The 20,218-nt window shown below is 43.8% G+C and overlaps 1 protein-coding gene across 3 annotated transcripts in view; it reads left to right on the top strand.

Annotated features, from left to right (window-relative positions):
* The window catches only part of CNBD1 (cyclic nucleotide binding domain containing 1), a 312,853-nt gene that overhangs the window by 7,269 nt on the left and 285,366 nt on the right, over positions 1–20,218 (top strand). For all 3 annotated transcript variants that reach the window (XM_025179439.2, XM_075919792.1, XM_075919791.1), the window contains 2 exons: positions 6,776–6,851; positions 18,623–18,736. In XM_025179439.2, the coding sequence (XP_025035224.2) occupies positions 6,776–6,851; positions 18,623–18,736 (190 nt within the window). The remainder of the gene's footprint in view (positions 1–6,775; positions 6,852–18,622; positions 18,737–20,218) is intronic.

Genomic DNA, 20,218 nt, shown 5'->3' with positions numbered 1-20,218 from the left:
AAAACTACAGGGCTGTCTACACTGGCCCTTTTCCGGAACAGTGTTCCGGAATAAGGACTTATGCCCGAGCGGGAGCAGAATAGTTTTTCCGGAATAGCGGCTGATTTTGTACAGTAGAGCGTTGTTGCTTTTCCGGAAATTCAAGGGCCAGTGTAGACAGCTCGCAGCTTATTCCGGAAAAGCGGCTGATTTTCTGGAATAAGTGGTCCAGTGTAGACACAGCCCTATTGCGTTCTTTCGACAGAACGTCAAAAGAACGGAGGGATTTTTCCGATGGCAGTAAACCTCTTGCTATGCGTGTGTGGATGTGTACTCTCAAAACAGGTGTGTTTATTGAGAGTACAGGGAAGGGGGGTGGGAGGGGTTGTGCTGGGAAAGCGAAAAGAGGGCAAGGCACAGGCCCCTAGTGGGGAGGCCCTAGTGTGAGTTACTGGATCCTTGAGAGAAACTCTCCTTCAGGGCCTCCTGGATGCGCACCCACAACTGATAAGCCTGGAAGATGGCAACTGTCTGTGGCTGCTTGAAGGCCCTTCTCTCCCAGCCAGCCTCTGCCCCCCATCTTGGTAGGAAGGCCTCCTCCTTCCTCTCCACAATGTTGTGGAGAACACAACAGGCTGAGATTACGTCAGGGATGTTGTGCTCCCCCACCACAAAGTGGGTCAGGAGGCACCTGAACCGCACCTTTAGGTGCCTGAAGGTACACTTGACTTGGATTCAGACCTAGCTGAGGTGGGCATTGAATTGGTCCCTGCTGGGGTCAAGGTGGCCCATGTAGGGCTTCATGAGCCAAGGCATTAGTGGGTAGGCTACATCCCCGATGAATCACAGTGGCATCTCCACATCCCCCACACGAAAGTCACACTGAGGGAAGAATGTGCTAGCCTCCAGCTTCTCATAGAGGCTGGCCTTTTTGAAAATGCGGACATCATGTGCTCTGCCCAACCACCCAACGGAAATGTCCATAAACTATCGATGGTAGTTGATCAGTGCCTGCAGCACCATCAAGAAATAGCTCTTCCTGTTGATGTATTGAGTGGCTTGCTGATGTGGTGTTTGGATCAGGATGTTGGTTCCATCAGTTGTTCCCTCACAGTTGGGGAAACCCCAGGGCAGCAAATTCTGTGATGACTGGATCCAGGTCTCCCAGGCAGATGACTCTGTGTAGTAGGAAGAAATTGATGGCCATCACAACCTGCAGAAGGAGACAAAGAAATACACAAAACAGAGAATCAAAGGGCGTGCCTGAGCCCTTGGGAGGTGCCTGTCCCCTCTCCCCCTTTCAAACACCTGAACCTCACCAAAAGCCATCCCTTATGACGCCGCCCCCTGGCAGGACTGTGTGAGGGTGGGACTGAAGAATCCCTGGGGGACGGGACTTCCCCGCACCTTCAGCCCACCCCCAGACCCGCACCCCACTTTCACTAGGGTCACCCTTTCCAGGACTCCACCCCCCCTGCTGGGACAGCAGCTTGAGAGTGCCTTTCCTCCATGAGGAGGGCCCCGACAGTGGACTTCCCCATGTCGAACTGGTTGCCCACCAACCAGTAGCTGTCTGGGGTGGTGAGCTTCCATACGGTGATGGAGACTCTCTTCTGCAGGGGGATGACGGGCCGCAGGTGGGTGTTCCATCCTCAGGGTATGTCTACACTACCCTCCTATTTCGAAATAGGAGGGTAATGTAGGCATACCGCAATTGCAAATGAAGCCTGGGATTTGAATTTCCCGGGCTTCATTTGCATAAGCGGGGCGCCGCCATTTTTAAATCCCCGCTCGTTCGAACCCCGTGCCGCGCGGCTACACGCGGCACGAACTAGGTAGTTCGAACTAGGCTTCCTAGTTCGAACTACCGTTACTCCTCATGAGGAGTAATGGTAGTTTGAACTAGGAAGCCTAGTTCAAACTACCTAGTTCGTGCCGCGTGTAGCCGCGCGGCACGGGGTTCGAACGAGCGGGGATTTAAAAATGGCGGCGCCCCGCTTATGCAAATGAAGCCCGGGAAATTCAAATCCCGGGCTTCATTTGCAATTGCGGTATGCCTACATTACCCCGGTAGTTCGAACGAGCGGGGTAGTGTAGACATACCCTCTGAGGGCAGAGGCGAGCCAGACACACAGCTCCATAAAGGTGGCCTTCTGCATGCGGAAGTTTTGGAGCCACTGCTGGCGGTCCCACAACTCCATCACCAGCTGTCCCACCAGTCGGAACTGGTGTCCAGCCTCCAGAATCATCTCTCCACTGTGGGGTGTGGTTGCAAGGGCAATACTCCTGCAGCCAGGCAGAGGGACTCTCTGATGAAGTTGAGCTGGGGCAGGACACTCAAGACGGTCTGCACAAACTGCTGCAGAAGCTGCAGCATGGCAGTGTGGGGCCATTGCATGCCCAGAAGTAGCTCTGGCTCCATGGCAAAAAGTATGCTGTGATGTCCAAAAGATGGGCAACCAGAGCACGCACCTGAGAAACATCTGTCCATGGGGGTCCCTTTAAGCACGTGTCTCAGACAGCCTTAGGCAACAGCACTGGGAAGCAACTGCTGACCTAATGCCCTGCCTGAACTGGTTCTGGGTGGCCTTATATGCGAGATAGTGTCCAATCAATGTGGAAACTATCTTTCAAAAAAGCAGATCGCTTTTTCATTATACTTTTGCTGTGAAGACGCTCTCCTTCGAAATAAGCTTTTCCGGAAGATCTTTTTCGAGACAGCTATTTTGGAATAGGTGGTATTCTTCGTAGAATGAGGTTTACAGAAGTTGGGATAAGCCGTTGTTTATTTTGAAATCATTTCACAATAACAGAATTGTAGAGGCTAGCATAGTTATTTCAGAATAACAGCCGTTACTCCAAAATAACTTTGCTGTGTAGACACACCCGAAGAGACCTCAGGAGGTCATAGAGTCCAGCCCCCTGCCCGAAGCAAGACCTACCCTCACCAAAGATTGCCAGGACTTAAAAATCTCTAGGGTTTGAGATTCTACCACCTCCCTGGGTAATCCATTCCAGTGCTTCACTACTCTCCTAGGGTATGTCTACACTACAAAGTTAATTCGAACTAACAGACGTTAGTTCGAATTAACTTTGATAGGCGCTATACTAGCAAACCGCTAGTTCGAACTTAATTCGAACTAGCGGAGCGCTTAATTCAAACTAGGTAAACCTCATTCCACGAGGACTAACGCCTAGTTCGAATTAAGCACTTCAAATTAAGGTCTGTGTAGCCACTTAATTCGAACTAGTGGGAGGCTAGCCCTCCCCAGCTTTCCCTGGTGGCCACTCTGGGCACCACCAGGGAAACTCTTCTGCCCCACTCCCAGCCCTGGAGCCCTTAAAGGGGCATGGGCTGGCTACGGTGCCCATGCCAGGTGCAAGCCTGCCAGCACCCAGCTAGCAGACCCTGCACCTGGCACAGCACGAGTCAGCCACCTGCTGCCACCCAGCCCTCCGCCTCTTCCCAGGACCAGGCTGGCGGCTCCCAGGAGCCTGCCCGGGGCCGCAAGAGGCAGGTGCCCACCTGGTCTAGTGCGGACATTGTGGACCTCGTCCACGACCTCCGCACTAGGCACAGGAAAGTGGCTGTCTAGGGCAGGATAGCTGCCAGCCTGGCCACCCAGGATCAGGTTTGAATGAAAATCAGGGTGGTCCAGTGAAACCCCCGACCCTGAGCTTACAATGGCCGTACTGGGTCAGATCAAAGGTCCATTTAGCCCAGTAGCCTGTCTGCTGACAGCGGCCAACCCTAGGGACCCTGGAGGGGATGGACCGAAACAATGACCAAGCCATTTGTCTCGTGCCATCCATCTCCAGCCTTCCACAAAGGCTATGTCTAGACTGCAGGCGGATCTTTCGAAAGAGAAATCCGCTTTTTCGAAAGAGAGCACCCAGCTAGTCTGGATGCTCTCTTTCGAAGACGGCCTCTTTACATTGAAGAACGCCTTCTTTCGAAAGAGGAACTTTCGAAAGAAGGCGTTCTTCCTCGTAAATTGAGGTTTACCGCCATCGAAAGAAAAGCCGCGTTCTTTCGAAATAATTTCGAAAGAACGCAGCTTGAGTCTGGACGCAGGGGAAGTTTTTTCGGGAAAAGGCTACTTTTCCCGAAAAAACCCCTGAGTCTGGACACGGCCAAACAGAGGCCAGGGACACCATTTCTACCCCCTGGCTAATACCACTCCATGGACCCAGCCTCCATGAATTTATCTAAATTCTCTTTAAACTCTGTTCTAGTTCCAGCCTTCACAGCCTCTTGCAGCAAGGAGTTCCACAGGTTGACTATTTGCTTTGTAAAGAAGAACTTTCTTTTATTAGTTGAAGCCTGCTACCCATTCCTTTCCTTTGGTGTCCTCTAGTCCTTCTATTATAGGAACTAATGAAGAACTTTTCTTTATGCACCCTCTCCACACCACTCATGCTTTTATAGATCTCTATCATATTCCCCCTCAGTCTCCTCTTTTCTAAGCTGAAAAGTCCCAGTCTCTTTAGCCTCTCTTCATATGGGACCTGTTCCAAACCCCTGATCATTTTAGTTGCCCTCTCCTCTCCCACCCTCTCTCTTCCCCTCTCCCACCTCCTTTTCCCAGTCTCCCCAGAGGTTAACCCCCCCCCCCCGTATTGTTAAATAAAGAGAGTTTCTATTTTTGAACACACGTGTCCTTTATTTTGTACATCAGGAAGGGGGGCTAAGGAGGGTTAAGTGGAGGAGGTGAGGGAGGAATGGGGTACGAGCCCCTAATGGGGAGGACTGGGGTGGCTCTGCGGGCTCCTTGGGGTGGAAGCTCTTCTGCAGCCCCCCGATTTCCTCCTCCCCCCGGATGGCAGCCTGCGGCAAGTGCAGCCGGGCTGATGGCCGAGTGCTGTGATGTGCCAAGTGTGGGCACTCCAAGCCAGGACTGCTTTGCTCTCCTCCATCGAGTTAGACAAGCAAGCAGGGAACCCCTGAGAACTGTCTGTCTGGGGTGGGGGTCGGGTCCCTTTAAGCACAGCCCTCGGCTAGCCTGAGATAGCAGCTCCATGCTCTAAGTCCTAATCTGATGCCCTGCCGGCACTGCTTCCGGCGAGCCTTAACCTCTGTTCAGGGTCCACTCAATGTGGACAAGCTAGTTCGAATTAGCAAAATGCTAATTCGAACTAGTTTTTAGGTCTAGATGCACTAGTTCAAATTAGCTTAGCTTGAATTAACTAATTCGAATTAAGTTAGTTCGAATTAGTGCTGTAGTGTAAACATACCCCTAGTGAAATAGTTTTTCCTAATATTTAGCCTAGACCTCCCGCACTGTAACTTGAGACCATTGTTCCTTATTCTGCCGTCTGTCACTACTGAGAACAGCCTTTCTCCATCTTCTTTGGAACCTCAGCCTCTCCTCATAGGTCATGTGCTCCAGCTCCCTAATCATTTTGGTTGTCCGCCTCTGGACCCTCTCTAGTGCACCCACATCCTTTCTGTAGTGGTGGGCCTAGAACTGTATGCAATACTCCAGATGTGGCCTCACCATTGCCGAATAAAGGGGAATAATAACATCTCTACATCTGCTGGAAATGCTCCTCCTAATGCACCCTAATATGCCCTAATTAGCCTTCTTGGTTACAAGGGCACACTGGTGACTCATGTCTAACTTCTCATCCACTGTAATCCCCACGTCCTTTTCTGCTGAACTGCTACTTAGCCACTTGGCCCCCAGCCTGTAACAGTACTTCGGATTCTTCTGTCCCAAGTGCAGGACTTTACATTTGTCTTTGTTGAACCTCATCAGATTTCTTTTGGCCCAATCCTCCAATTTGTCTAGGCCACTCTGGACCCTATCTCTACCCTCCAACATATCTACCTCTCCCCCTTGCTTAGTGTCATCTGTAAACTTGCTGATGGTGCAATCCATCCCCTCATCCAGGTCATTAATAAAGATGTTGAACAAAATCGGCCCTAGAACCGATCCTTGGGACACTCCACTTGAAACTGAGTGCCAGCCTGTCATCGAGCCATTGATCACTACCTGTTGAGTCTGACAATCTAGCCAGATTTCCAACCACCTTACAGTCCTTTTATTCAATCCATACTTCCTTAACTTGCTGGCAAGAATATTGTGGGAGATCATATCAAAAGTTTTGCTAAAGTCAAGGTATATCACATCCACTGACTTTCCCATGTCCACAGAGCCAGTTACCTCATCATAGAAGCTAATCAGATTGGCCAGGCATGACTTGCCCTTTGTGAATCCATGTTGACTATTCCAGATCATGGTCCCCTCTTCCAAATGTTTCAAAATGGATTATTTGAGGATTACCTCCATGATTTTTCCAGGGTCTAAGGTGAGGCTGACTGGTCTATAGTTCCCTGGATTGTCCTTCTTCCCTTTTTAAAAAATGTTTTGCTTAATAAAGTTCAGCCCTAATAAGGGTGCATAGATTGTGTCTTAAAGCAGTGTCAGAGTTGCTGTGATGCTATAATGTGCATATCTTATTAGATTTAAGACTTTCTGTAAAGTTCCCTTACTGTTATGGAACACTGAAGATGATATCACTAATATATTCACTGTAAAAAAAGACAGGTGTGCATTTATCTCATGTTAGCTAACTTAGTAGCAGTGAAGATAAGACAACTTGTTTTAGCAGCTCAAGTTGAAGTCAATAGTGGAAGAAATTGAGGTTGAATTGAACTGCTAATTTGAATGGGAGTTGCACCTAAAATACTTCTGCATGTATATTGTGGCCTCTGTCTGTACATCTGAATATCTTGAAAAGTCTAGATTCATTCTAAAGATATCATCTATGTGTTTTTATTTATTATTTACAGATAAGAAAATACCTTTTAAGAGGGTAAACTATGATCAGTTGGATGCATTATGTAGCATCAATGGACTACGAAATAGGTAACTATCTAATGAATACACTTGTTTCTGTTTGTTGTTTTGTTAGTAAAACAATTCTTAAAATGCGATTATGGTTGAAAAGTCTGTGTGAATGTGCAGCCCTTTTACCACACAGGTTTGCTACCTGTATGTATTATAGTCTTTCTTTGGTGACAAAAATAGGTTGATATCCCTTTTTATTTCTTTACTTCTTTATTCCAGAGCCAGGAGAGCTATAGGAGAGTGAAGTGAGTTATTTGACAGCAATAACCCACTCCAGGGTGTGCAGTGTGAAGTTATTAGTAAATGCCAGTATGCTTCAGTTATGCAGAAGGGTGTTGAATCGATTACTAATACATACCTTGGGGAAGGATTAGTGTTATAACTAACGGCATACCTTTTAGAAATTGGAGTGAGAAGTGTATGTGTAGGGGAGGGTAAGGGTATCATGTGCCCTTGCAATATGAAAAATGCTTCATATTAGAAGAACAAGAGAACTCAGGACATTACAAACAGTTCTTTTCCTACTGTTTGAAATGTATTTCCTGTTCACCACACTCTCTTCTCTTTTTAAACCTGTTTGGACTATGTTCTGGTCACACCCATGAACCAGCTGCCCTTTCAGCAGCAATTTCTGGCCCATCAACCACTTTCAATTTTTTTTTTGGTCAAAATAAAACACACAACCTCTCCCCCCCACCACTACCACCTCTCCCAGTTTGGCAATTCAGTCCATTCCCAGTTTAGGTCCCATTCCTGTGTAGCTTTTTGTAAGTATTCACACATTGAACTTCTATGTCCCATCCTCTCCAATAGGATTCCTCACCAGCTTAAAGTTGAAGCACAGAGAGCAAGTATTTGTAATATTAGGCTTCAAATTGGGCACTTATCAATAGTCCAAGTTTAGCTTTTTGGAGTATTAAGTGAATTAAGAATATCTCAAATTGTGATCTAGATGCTTCTGCTGAAAGAAGAGTGTCCATCTTATCCTCCAGCTTTCTCTTCCCTCTGCTTCCTCACTTCACTCTTCCGCCTTGTATACACAGAACTACTTACAGCATCAAGCCCTTGATTGCCAGGAATATCCTTTGTACCCTTAAAAACCCTATTTTTGTCTTGTTAAAGTGTATTAAAAACTGTGCAAAAGAAGCAGAGAGGACTCCAGTACCCTATCATATCCCATTCATAGTGTTCTGGTAAATAAGCTTTCTGGGACAAGGCCTCTGTTTGCTCTGTGTTTGTACAGTGCCTCATTCAATGGGATCCTTGATTGAGGTGCCTATACCTCAATATAAATAAACAATGCACATCAGAGAGATGAAAGCTCGAATCTGAAGACCGCTGTCTTTAATCAGGTTTCTCTATCTACCACAATTAGAAAAAAATGGTCATTAAAAGTTCTGTTTTGTGAGTGTGCAAAATCTCAGTCTCAGTTCTGCATTAGTGCAGCCTGTTCATTTATCTTAGTAAAATCCAGTTGTTTGCATGTGTAGTGAGTTGCTTCTCACATTTTGGATGAGATTAAATGTCATGCAAATCATTTTTTTCTATAAATATGCAGCCATCCAAAGCTTTACATCTAAGATTTTGTTTTCTAATTAAAAATAAGATTCAAGGCATATTAATAATTATGTAAATAAACTAAGTCACCTGCAGGGTTCAATGACTACTTTACTTATTGTTGATGCTGCAGTCCCACAACCCAAGATAGAGCTGTTTATGGGCAACAGCAAAAGAATGGAGAGAAAAGAGAGTGGGGGGAAAGAAGAGGTAGAAAGCTCTGATCACATCTCTCCTAGTAAGGACCATCAGAGGACGATGAAAAAGGTAGAAAGGCAAAGGCATTTTGAGTAGAGCAAGAGCTCCTCTATATCTGAGCATATGTGCATCCAGTCTTACCCTTCACTCCTAAGAAAGATGTCTTCTGTTACATAGCACACTCATCTCACTGTCCCTATCAGACATCCAGCCATCTCTGCAAACTTCCTGCTATCAAAGTCATGCCTCCCCAAATGTACTTTCCTTTCTTCTGGGAGGGCAGAGACCCATGCTTCACCTGTTTCCATCCAAGGTAAGTTGGATCTGAGTTTAAGCCTCTCTTGGATTGAGTATCAGAGGGGTGGCCGTGTTAGTCTGAATCTGCAAAAACAATGAGAAGTCCTGTGGCACCTTATAGACTAACACATTTATTGGAGTATAAGCTTTCATGGGCAAAGACCCACTTCATCAGATGTATCCTAAACTGATAGTGTCAAATTTGCAGATGAGTTGTGGCTCTGAAGTTTCTCTTTTAAGTCTTCAAAGATTAAATGAAGACTGCAAATGGCTAGCCAACTGCACAACCAGTTTCTCCTCTCTTGGTGTTCACCCCTCCACATCAGCTGCTAGAAGTGGGCCTCATCCTCCCTGACTGAATTGAACTTGTTATCTCTATCCTTACTCTTGACTGGAACTCTTTTCAGATGCCTGTATATTTATACCTGCCTCTTGAATTTCTACTACATGCATCTGACGAAGTGGGTCTTTGCCCCTGAAAGCTTATGGTCCAATAAATCTGTTAGTCTATAAGATGCCACAGGAATTCTCATTGTTTTAGGACTGAAATAGAGATTAACCCCATCTTTCAAACTCTGTTTTGGTGAGTTTGTGTAACCCCAAATTGCTCCATGCTCACCAGCCCAACCCCAGATGGATTGTACCTCTGTTTCTACTGCATTAAACTGTATTTTCAGTCCATTTTGAATTATACCATTTCATAAACTCCTGATTTTAAGAAGGTTTTAGTTAAGACATTTGTAAAATTAGGATTTACCTCTAATACCTTTAAGAAAGTTTCGGAGAAACTTGATGTGGATAATAAAGTCATAATCTGGTTCCAATATTTAGAGTGCACATATATCAAGAAAATATGGTGGCTTTTAATTTAAATATTTTGTGAAGCCAGACAACTTTTTCTTGAATGGTGAAAGAATGCCCAGAGTGAGGATCACTATCAAAGCCTAAGCAAATGGGTGTTGCATGGGGCATATGTGCCTGGGCTTAGGACCAACAGTATTATCTCCTTCTTGCAGTGCATAGTACAACTGCCCCCAGCAACTGGTAGAGCCCATGGGCTGTAGTAAGTAATAAATGATTCCTCCCCTACTCTACCTCTCCCCCAGGGGGGTTTTCAGTAGGGGTTCTGCATTATTGTGGAGATACTGGCTCTGTTCTGCCTCCATGCCACAGAGGCTATGTCTAGACTGCAAGCCTCTTTTGAAAGAGGCTCTTTCGAAAGATACTTTCGAAAGAGGCTCTTTCAAAAGAGAGCGTCTAGACTGCACGTTGAACTTTCGAAAAAGCGGCTTGCTTTTTCGAAAGAAAGCATCCAGTGAGTCTGGATGCTCTCTTTCGAAGAAGCCCTATTTACATTGAAGAACGCCTTCTTTTGAAAGAGGAACTTTCGAAAGAAGGCGTTCTTCCTCGTGAAATGAGGTTTACCGCCATCGAAAGAAAAGCTGCGTTCTTTCGATTTAATTTTGAAAGAACGCGGCTTGAGTCTGGACGCAGGGGAAGTTTTTTTGGAAAAAGGCTACTTTTCCCGAAAAAACCCCTGAGTCTGGACACAGCCAGAGAGAGAGCAACCACAGAGCACTGTTGCAAACACCCTGATACAGCCTTCCCATAGCTTGTCCTCATTTTGTTTGGTGGAACATATAAGGAATTAGGCAGCATGCCCAGCCCCATGAAAGAAAACAAAGTTCAGTGCCTTATGGTGAAATCATGGCTCTGTTGGCACTGAAGACAAAATTCCCACTGACTTCAACAGGACCAAGATTTCACTTGAGTGTAAAGCACGTTAATTGAGGTCATAACACAGGGTTTATTGCTGCTAGTCATGTTAAAGCTAATTAATGGAAGATGGAATTATTTCTACCTCAGCGTTATAATGTTAATAGGTTTTGGCACATGAATAGCTTGGTTTTCTTCCTGAAAATAAGACCTATTATAAATTATGCCCTTTACTAGAGAGGACTGCTAAGATAAAAATGAGGCATTATTTTAGGTGCTTTGTGAGTTGCTACAAAGATACGATACAGTTCATCTGAAAAAAGCAGCTAGGAATGAAAGGACTAGGCATTTTAGGATCAATCAAAACATTCAGTTTTGAACAGCCCTGATGTAATGCCTTCCTTTAAAGAGTATACAGCTCACTGCTTTGTGTTCTGACAGTATTTCCCCCCTCAGGCAGCAAACATAAGGATTGTCAGTTTAATTGGAATTTCTAGAGTCTAAGCAACCAAATAGCTGATCTTCCTCAGCTCTTCTAAAAGACAAAATGCAAAATAAAACAACAGCATCATGGGAATTAGATAAACATGGGCATTCATCCTGTTCACACTCTGCAGTGCTTACGTAAATGAGACTAGTTTTGATTATCATATTTTAGGAAGAACTTTCCTATGCTTGTGCAGATTAAAATCACATTGGAACAGCTGCTATTGCCCAGATTCATGCAGGCTAAACTGATTGTTCATAACAGTCTGATAGCTGTTTGTTAGCATCCTTAAAAGGGGGAAGAGAGATGGCTGAAGTTCCTGCAGTTACATAGAAAAGCAAGTGATTTTCCTACAGAATGTGCTTCTTTAATGAGTTATTTTATCATTTTTGAGCAGTAAACAAACAAAAACAGGTTTTTTTTTTTCAAAATTGCTACCCCTCTTCCTTTCTAAGTATGGAGACTGGGTGCATAGAACAACATTGAGATAAATGCAATTTAGAAGTTTCATTTCACTGAGCTCTCAATATTTTAAGGTGCTGAGGTGCTTACTGGGCATTTAGCACCTGACCACACTTAAAGTTTAGCATGTGAATTCTACTGACTTATATTAAAAAAAACCAAACATAGACATAAAGAGACACACGTGGAAGGGCAACTAAGGAAAGAGAGTATGGCTGTAAGTATGGGGATTAAATTTAGCTCCATATTTAACAAATTAACCAAATATTTCTCTTTAATTCATTTATTACAAATCTAAAATAATGTGATTTTACAACTTGGGTCACTATAACTAGTGACGACTCTTTGTGCTGAGGGATCACAGGCAATTCCCCTCAGGTTACTCATGTTCAGTGCTTTTTTTGTGACGGTACTGCCCAGTATGCAGTTCCGGCACCTCCAGACGCAGTACCGGCACCTCTAGTCAGAGCTCAACAACTTTCCCCTGGAGTACCAGCACCTTTTTTTTTTTTTAACAAAAAAAGCACTGCTCATGTTCCAGCCACTGGCTGAGGAGATTTAGGCAGAGTCTCTTCAGAGAATAGCAAGGTTGCTTTTTAACAAGCTCAGTCAGTGGTGGCTGTGGGTGAGAGGAAGGGTGTCTCTTTCTTCTATTCTTCTCTCTCAGCACCATTTGGTCTGGGAAACAAGAAAGTGGAGTCAGGAACCAGGCTGTGTCCCGAAAACTCATGATATCATCTACATGTTTTGTTAGTCTTTAAAGTGATACCAGACTATTTGTTGTTTTTTAAGTTTTTCATGATAAAGGCCATTACCATTAGGAAACAGGGCTGGCTTGGCTTTGCAGTTTTGTGACCAAATCTTTCCTGTTAGCAGAAAACTGGGATAATGGCCAGAGACCTATTCATGCTCTTCTGGGCTTTCACTGGATTTTGCTGTGACAGAGGTGCATAGTAAAGGCACCTCAGGCTTTATTTTGGGACATGGCTATCAAACTTGTAACCTGCTCAACTATGAGGCCAAATCAGGCAGTCATCTCACACAGAGGAGACTGGATGTAGAGCACATAATGTGACCTCAGGTCATAATTTTCTGTACCAGCTGAGGTAGAAAAGCTGCAGTCAATGTGCAGCATTACCATTTACCCTTATATTACCCAAGTCTCTAGTTCTTTATATCACATTTTTGGTTCTGCTGAGAAATGGAGACACTACCTTTTATCCAAATGTCTTACTTAGTGGTTCACAAACTTATTTGATTGCATCCTCATTCCTTGGACCTATTCTCTTTAAATATCCAGGGCTTTATTTGCATGTTCCCAGGTGCTGCCATTTTTAAATGCCACGTAGTTCGAACTACCTGCCCACGGCTACACGCAGCACGGATAAGGTAGTTTGAATTAAAGCTCCTAATTCAAACTACTGTTACTCCTTATTGCAGGCTTCATTTGCAAGTTCGAATGCCTACATTAGCCACCCTAGTTCGAACTAGGGTGACAGTATAGACATACCCTTAGAAAGAACACTGTCAGATGGCTCTGTGCACTTTGATGGATTTCTGCTAAGCTTTCATAGCATTATACAAAGACATTGTTATATGTATATTAATGCATTTCTAATGACATGATGTGCATATATAACACCAACAGATCCTGGTAATCTCCTGCATGAACTAAAAGCTCAATGGAAGCCAATGGAAGAACTGCCTGTTAGCAATTGCAGGAGGAGTAACAGTAGTTTGAATTAGGAGCTTAACTTCGAACTACCTAGTCCGTGCCGCAGGTAGCCGTGGGCAGGTAGTTCGAACTACAGGGCATTTAAAAATGGCGGTGCCTGGGAACATGCAAATAAAGCCCGGGATATTTAAATCCCGGACTTCATTTGCAAGTTCGAATGCCTACATTAGCCACCCTAGTTTGAACTAGGGTGGTAGTGTAGACATACCGTAAGAGTCTCCATCCATGAACAGACTGAGTTTTGTCTTGTGCACCAAAAATATTGACGTCATGTGCGCTTGTTCAGATGTGTGCCACCGTTGCATGCACCAGTTACTAACATTATATATATGGAAGATAGAACACTAAAGCCCTTTCCCAGTTGCAAAGAATAAAAAGAACTATGAAATCAGAACTTTTACCCACTCATCCTTATTATTATGGCTGACCCTAAGTGCCAATGTACTGTATTTGTTCCACAGTCTGCTTATTGACCACTCTTGCAATTTTGCATATCTGCTGAAGATGTGATTTAATCCTGGCAACAATGTTTCTTTAGTATGAAAAAAACAATCTTATTCAAAATAGAAAGAAAACAAAACAAAGTAGGACATTTTTCATTCTGACTGAGTTTCAAAAAAGTTTGCCAAATCCCCCCTCATCCCACTAGAGACACTCTGGGAAAAAGCTGCAGCTCACAGCCCTTGGCATGATAACCTATTAGCCCTGTGGGGCTGCTGCAGCAACATTAGCTAAACTCCCACCTTCTTCTCTTAGGATAGGCCTTGACCACATTTCTCCTCCTTGCAAAGCAGCTCCCAAACTGTCCTGATCAAAATGCTGGAGTATCAGCTGCAGCCACTGCCGTCTCTCCCTCCTCCCTGCCCCCACACTTTCTATATGCAGTTGTGTCTTTAGGGGATCAGCCCATCTTCTTCCATTTAATGTCGGCAGCCTGTACCCCTCTCTGATCTTTTCCTGCTCCCTGCGGCTGGTTCGAACTCCTCCATCTCTCTCTGTCTACCTGGCTGCTCACCCTGCTTGCTTGGAAGCCCATTACGTAGCTGATTCCCTGTGCTCACAGGCACAGCCCCCTGCCGGCCTCATGGGTCCATGTGGGCCTGCCAATCCCACTCACCTCGTGGTACCACTGAGCTCCTCCCTAGGGAGCAGCGAGGGAAATTCTCAACGCACCCCTGGCACAGAGGGTCAGTGCCCATCTCTCCCGGCCCAGGGGCTGCCCCGCACCCCACCCCACTCCTGAGCCGGGCGCTGCTGGATGGCTGGTGCCTTCCCAGCCCCAGGAGCACTGCCTGCCCCACTACAGTTGGTGAAGTGCCTTGATTATACTTTGAGCTTGCCAGTGGCTGCATGCCCAACACGTAGTTCCAGTCCCGGCCCTGGCTGGGGTTGCCAGAGCAGCTAACACGGAGCTACCGCCACTGCCTGCCATGTGGCTCCAGCTCTGGCCCTGGCCGATGCTGCTGCCACCATCCAATATGCAGCTCTGGACCTAGCCGTGGCCGCCGCTGCCACCTGAGATGTGGTTCTGGCTCTGGCCCCAGTTGCGGCTACCGGAGCAGCCCTGGGGAAGGGCTGAAGCTAGAGCCAGGGCTAGGTGGTGGCTGCCCTGCTTCTCCTGGGACTGAGAAGCCGCCCTCCATTGACTCTGGCCATGGAGTAGCTGAGCAGCCACTGCGTGGCTCTGCTGAGGAGGTCGGCAGGAGGCAAACTTTTGGTGCGCGCCTATGCGAGGGCACTCCTTAGAGGGAACACGGTCATCTGAGGACCTGATATGCCTGGAGGAGTCAGCTTTGCTAGTTATTCATTGTTGTGGGTAAAATGAGGTAAATAGGATGAAGTTTAATAAAGGCAAATGCAAAGTGCTCCACTTAGGAAGGAGCAATCAGTTTCACACGTACAGAATGGGAAGCGACTATCTAGGAAGGAGTACGGCAGAAAGAGATCTAGGGGTTATAGTGGACCACAAGCTCAATATGAGTCAGCAGTGTGATGCTGTTGTAAAAAAAGCAAACATGATTCTGGGATGCATTAAGAGGTGTGTTGTGAAGTCATTCTTCCGCTCTACTCTCCACTGGTTAGGCCTCAGTTGGAGTATTGTGTCCAGTTCTGGGCACCACATTTCAAGAAGGATGTGGAGAAATTGGAGAGGGTCCAGAGAAGAGCAACAAGAATGATTAAAGGTCTAGAGAACATGACCTATGAAGGAAGGCTGAAAGAATTGGGTTTGTTTAGTTTAGAAAAGAGAAGATTGAGGGGGGACATGATAGCTGTTTTCAAGTATCTAAAAGGGAGTCATAAGGAGGAGGGAGAAAACTTGTTCATCTTGGCCTCTGAGGATAGAACAAGAAGCAATGGGCTTAAACTGCAGCAAGGGAGGTTTTGGCTGGACATTAGGAAAAACTTCCTAACTGTCAGGGTAGTCAAACCCTGGAATAAATTGCCCAGGGAGGTTGTGGAATCTCCATCTCTGGAGATATTTAAGAGTAGATTAGATAAATGTCTATCAGGGATGGTCTAGACAGTATTTGGTCCTGCCATGGGGGCAGGCGACTGGACTCGATGACCTCTCGAGGTCCCTTCCAGTCCTAGTATTCTATGATTGACTATGCGTGTAACATTTTTTTTCTACTAAAGCATCTCATGCTCCCACCTTACCCGAGTATATTCTACTACCCCCCTTTGGAGACCTGTCAACCAGTTTGCATGTCCCTGTCCAGGTAGAGCAGATGTTCTTACACAGACATGTTACATATGCCAAACCACTCCAGTGGCCCTTCACATGATTAATAACTCATTGTGCATTCTTCTTGTGAATGATTCTCAATACATACATGGTTGCATCAATTTCAGTTCTGTTAATCAATATTTGCATGGTGTTAGGAGAAAATGAAATCTTGTTATTGTAGCAGTAAATGACACACTTCATACTCATTATAATCTGCATTCTCACAATAGTGTCATATTTCTATTTCGGCTTTCGTGTGCCCTTTTCCTACACTCATTGTGTGGGGCGTTCCTCCCATATATAAAACTTCTGCACACTTTCATGTCCAGCAACTTTGGAGAGATTTACCGTTTTTACCATTTACCATTGCTATATTTTTTTGTGCAAAACCAGATGGTTGAATGAGACACAATTATGATGTACTCCTTCTTATGGGATCTGCAGTCTGGATATAATGGGATGATTTCATTCCTAATGCAATTCAGTTCATATGCAGTACTTAATTCATGCAGAGCTTGCCTATTGACTTCTAGTTATGAAGTACTTTGATGGTTTTCCAGGGAAACTTTAAAATTGTGCTGTTTAGGGAAATTATTGCTTGATGGTTTTGACTAGGGAATCTTACATTTTATTTTGTAATCGCCTCAGAATATAAAATTAGTGTATAAATAACCTTGAATTTATTATGAAATTGATAGCATAATATAATTTTGAACTTCAGTTGTCTAGAGAGCAAAAAGAAACCCCTTATATCCATAAACCATGCCTCAGATCTTAATATCACCATACACTTGTAACAATCCCATAGGATTGTGCACCAAATTCACATTTGGTTTTAAATAGGTGCAACTACATTGATTTTAATGTGTCCTCTTATATCAAAGATGAATTTGGTCTAATGTCTCTAATGGGGAAGATGATAACTAGCAATGCAGAAGGCAACTTTGGCTTACAAAAACTAAGGGAATGTAGAAAAATAAATTGGTATCTCAAAGCACAGTATTTTAGAAAAAACAAGAAGGCAGAGTGAAATTTGAGCTGGAGAATGAGGGTTTTACACAGACTAGGTCATATCAGAATGTTCAGGCCAATTCACTTGTGTATTAGTGTAGTAGGTCAAAGTAATTATTATATGTATAAGTGTTTTGGGTATTTAAACGTCATAAATGGAATGTCTCACGCATTGTTTTTACTTATCTATTTTCTGTCCTAATGTAATAGCAAACATTTTCTTTGTATATCCCTATAACTAAATAATTTATCAGAATTCATAACAGCCTTGTGGGATGCTAATGAAGGACATTATCGGAAAAATGTTAATTCCAAAGTAAAGGGTCATTATGTGATGATGGGAAGTCAGAGACTTAAAGTGCATTCCTCACTTGCTGGCTAAAGAGACTGTTAGCTTGCTTTCTGTTAGCAGAACATATAAATATGATTCTAGGAAAGATTCTTCATCTCTGAGCTGTTTGGACTCTTACACAGAAATGTACCAGGTGCAAAGTGGAGATACCCAGAGACAATCTGGGTACCCTGAAAAGACTTTTGGGAAACTGGCAGTTTATTACATCACTGCCATCATTTGGGATTTCAGACTGATTCACCTATACATCTATTTTACCTGTACTGACTTCTCATTTCCTTTTCTTATCAAATAAATCTTTAGTTTTACTTCAGAATTAGCTGCTAGCATTGCTATTGGTATAAGCGTATCAGTGGATACATTCTTCAGCACACATAAAATTGACGTAATGTGACTTGCCAGTCACCTTGTCCAAAGTTCCCTTAGGGTATAGCTACACAGCAGTGTTATTTGGGAATAGCTGATGTTATTCTGAAATAACATAGTCCATGTCTACACTACAAGCAATTATTTCCACATAATATTGAGATTATGTAGAGCTGGAGGACTCCTGTAACCTCATTTTAGGAGGAGTAAAGGAAGTCGGAGAAAGAGTGTTTTTTCTCGGACTTCCTGCTGTGTAGACAGTGCCAAAAGCTGAATTAAGCTATTTCAATTAAGCTTCGCAATTGTTTTAACTAAAGTTGCATATCTTATTTTGGCTTTAATCCGTTAGCGCTTTAGCTTATTTCAGGGTAGACGTGCCCTTAGGGTCAGATTTGCCAGAGTGCTCAACACCCATCAGCTCCCATTATTTCCAGTTAAGGCTGGTGGATACTGAATTCTGTGGAAAACCTAGCTATTTATTTTTGATGCTTGAAAGGGAACTGAGCATTTTTGGCTCTTACTTCCTCAATGACTTATTCTGGCCTTTCAAGAAAAGCCATTATAAAAGTCACCTTTTAAAATAAGTTTGTCTCCCCAGATACCATGTTATAATCTATTTCTTTTTATAGTTCTAAATAAGCGTGATATTACATAAACTGGAACATTGAAGCCGCGAGAAAGAACCGTTTTTGTGTGAGTTGCATGGCTCACTTTGAGGACAGAATTTAACTTTGTGCTCCCTTTGTGTTATAGGAACAACAGATTCAATTCCCACGGTTGTTCCCATGGAAGTCTTTGGGAGTTTTCATGCAGATCCAGCTAACCTACATAGTACTTATTACCAAGATTTACAGTTTGTTCTTTTTTTAAATTTCTTTAGGAACAACCCACACACCACTGAAGAAGCTCATCAAAAGTTTATGAAACTTTATCCCAAAATATTCTATGGAGAAAAGACTGTATTGCCAGGAATTCCTGCACCACACTCAAAGAGGTAATTAATGTCTTCTACTTTTTGTTTTTTGTATTTTGTGACAAAGAAAAACATAAGATATTATCAGATCAATCTTCACCACTGCACCCCACAGAACAGCAGGAGAAGACAGAGATTAGTAGCTAGAGGTAAATTCATTTTCTGCATGAACAGAAACAGCTGCTCATTGCTAAAAAGTACATTTGTCCAAGCTTTCAAGAAATGATTGGTTCCACTTACTTTCAGTTTGTTGTGTTTTGTGAAAAAAGATTAGCAGAGTGTGGCTGCTTTTATTTTTTTGTCTTGTCACTTTTGAAAAAAAGTGAGTACCCCAGATGGCTAATCATACATGCATACACACCTATATATGTATCAGTGTTGAACATTGAAGCCCCTGATGGTCTTTCTTGCCTTTCCTGATTGCAAGAAGAAACCCTGCCTACATGCAGAGGCCTACATGCATATCATAGCAGAGGGTAGACCTAGCTGGGGCAGCAGCAGTTTCCTGAAGTAAAGTGAGGTATGTTTGGTTGCAGCTACTTCATAGCCCCTAAACCTTAAGGAACCTATGGAGGAGAATACCTGGAAGCTACAAGAGGCTGTCTCAGTTGATGGGGGTGGGAGCTGGAGAGGGAACTTCTTTTCAGAGTAAGAAGGGCAGGTAAAAAGCCCCTCTGCAGAGACAACAGGGGAATAGGCAAGAAGTACCTGTGCCCCTCAGGCCATGTCTCAGCATGAGAAAAATCAGAGGTGTTCCATTGTGCTCTCTGGAGGGTGGAGGTTTCTCCTCTGCCCATGCACTGACTGCAACAGATGCAGGTATTTCTCTCTCTTCTCCCCCACCAATGCTTTATGCTTGAGGGCCTTTGAAGTAGGTAGAGCAGGAGCCCTTCAGCTCATTTTAGACAGCTTTTGCTGCCCCATTGATGATAGAGAATAGAACTGGTCATAATCCTCCTCCCCCACAGGGAAATCTTTTTAATTTTTTAAAAGTCTTCATACACAATTTCAGTGGAAGATTTCACCTTTTCATAAAAAAGCTGGGTTTTTAGTTTGCTTTTGGTTTTCAGAAAGATTTTTTTTTTATTATCTATGAATCCAAATTTCCATAGAAAAGAGTTAATGCAAAATTTTCAGCTAAATCCTATCAGTGAGTCTACCTATGACTTCTACCTGCAGTTGAGATGGAAAATTCAGATAAAAATAATTATCAAATAAGAGAGAGATCATGACTGACCATCTACTAACTCTGATCTTCATGTTTTTCATAAATGAAATAATTTGGCTGAAACACTCTTTAAAACATTTTCTGCAAAGTGTATCAAATACCCACTGACACTAAGAGGAAAGTCATGCAGGAAAGCATTTTTCCATATGTTTTCAAATGCATCATGGTCTAGAAATGGCTGACACATCAATGTTTCTACTAGAAGAGTCTCTGATCCTGAATGTGGGTATGTATGGGAATTCTTTTATATATAAGATGAAGATGATCAGTATTAT

Source organism: Pelodiscus sinensis, chromosome 2, assembly GCF_049634645.1.
Source record: "Pelodiscus sinensis isolate JC-2024 chromosome 2, ASM4963464v1, whole genome shotgun sequence".
Taxonomy (NCBI): Eukaryota; Metazoa; Chordata; order Testudines; family Trionychidae; genus Pelodiscus; species Pelodiscus sinensis.
The sequence above is the reverse complement of the archived record's forward strand: the minus strand, read 5'-3'. Positions and strand labels throughout refer to the sequence as shown.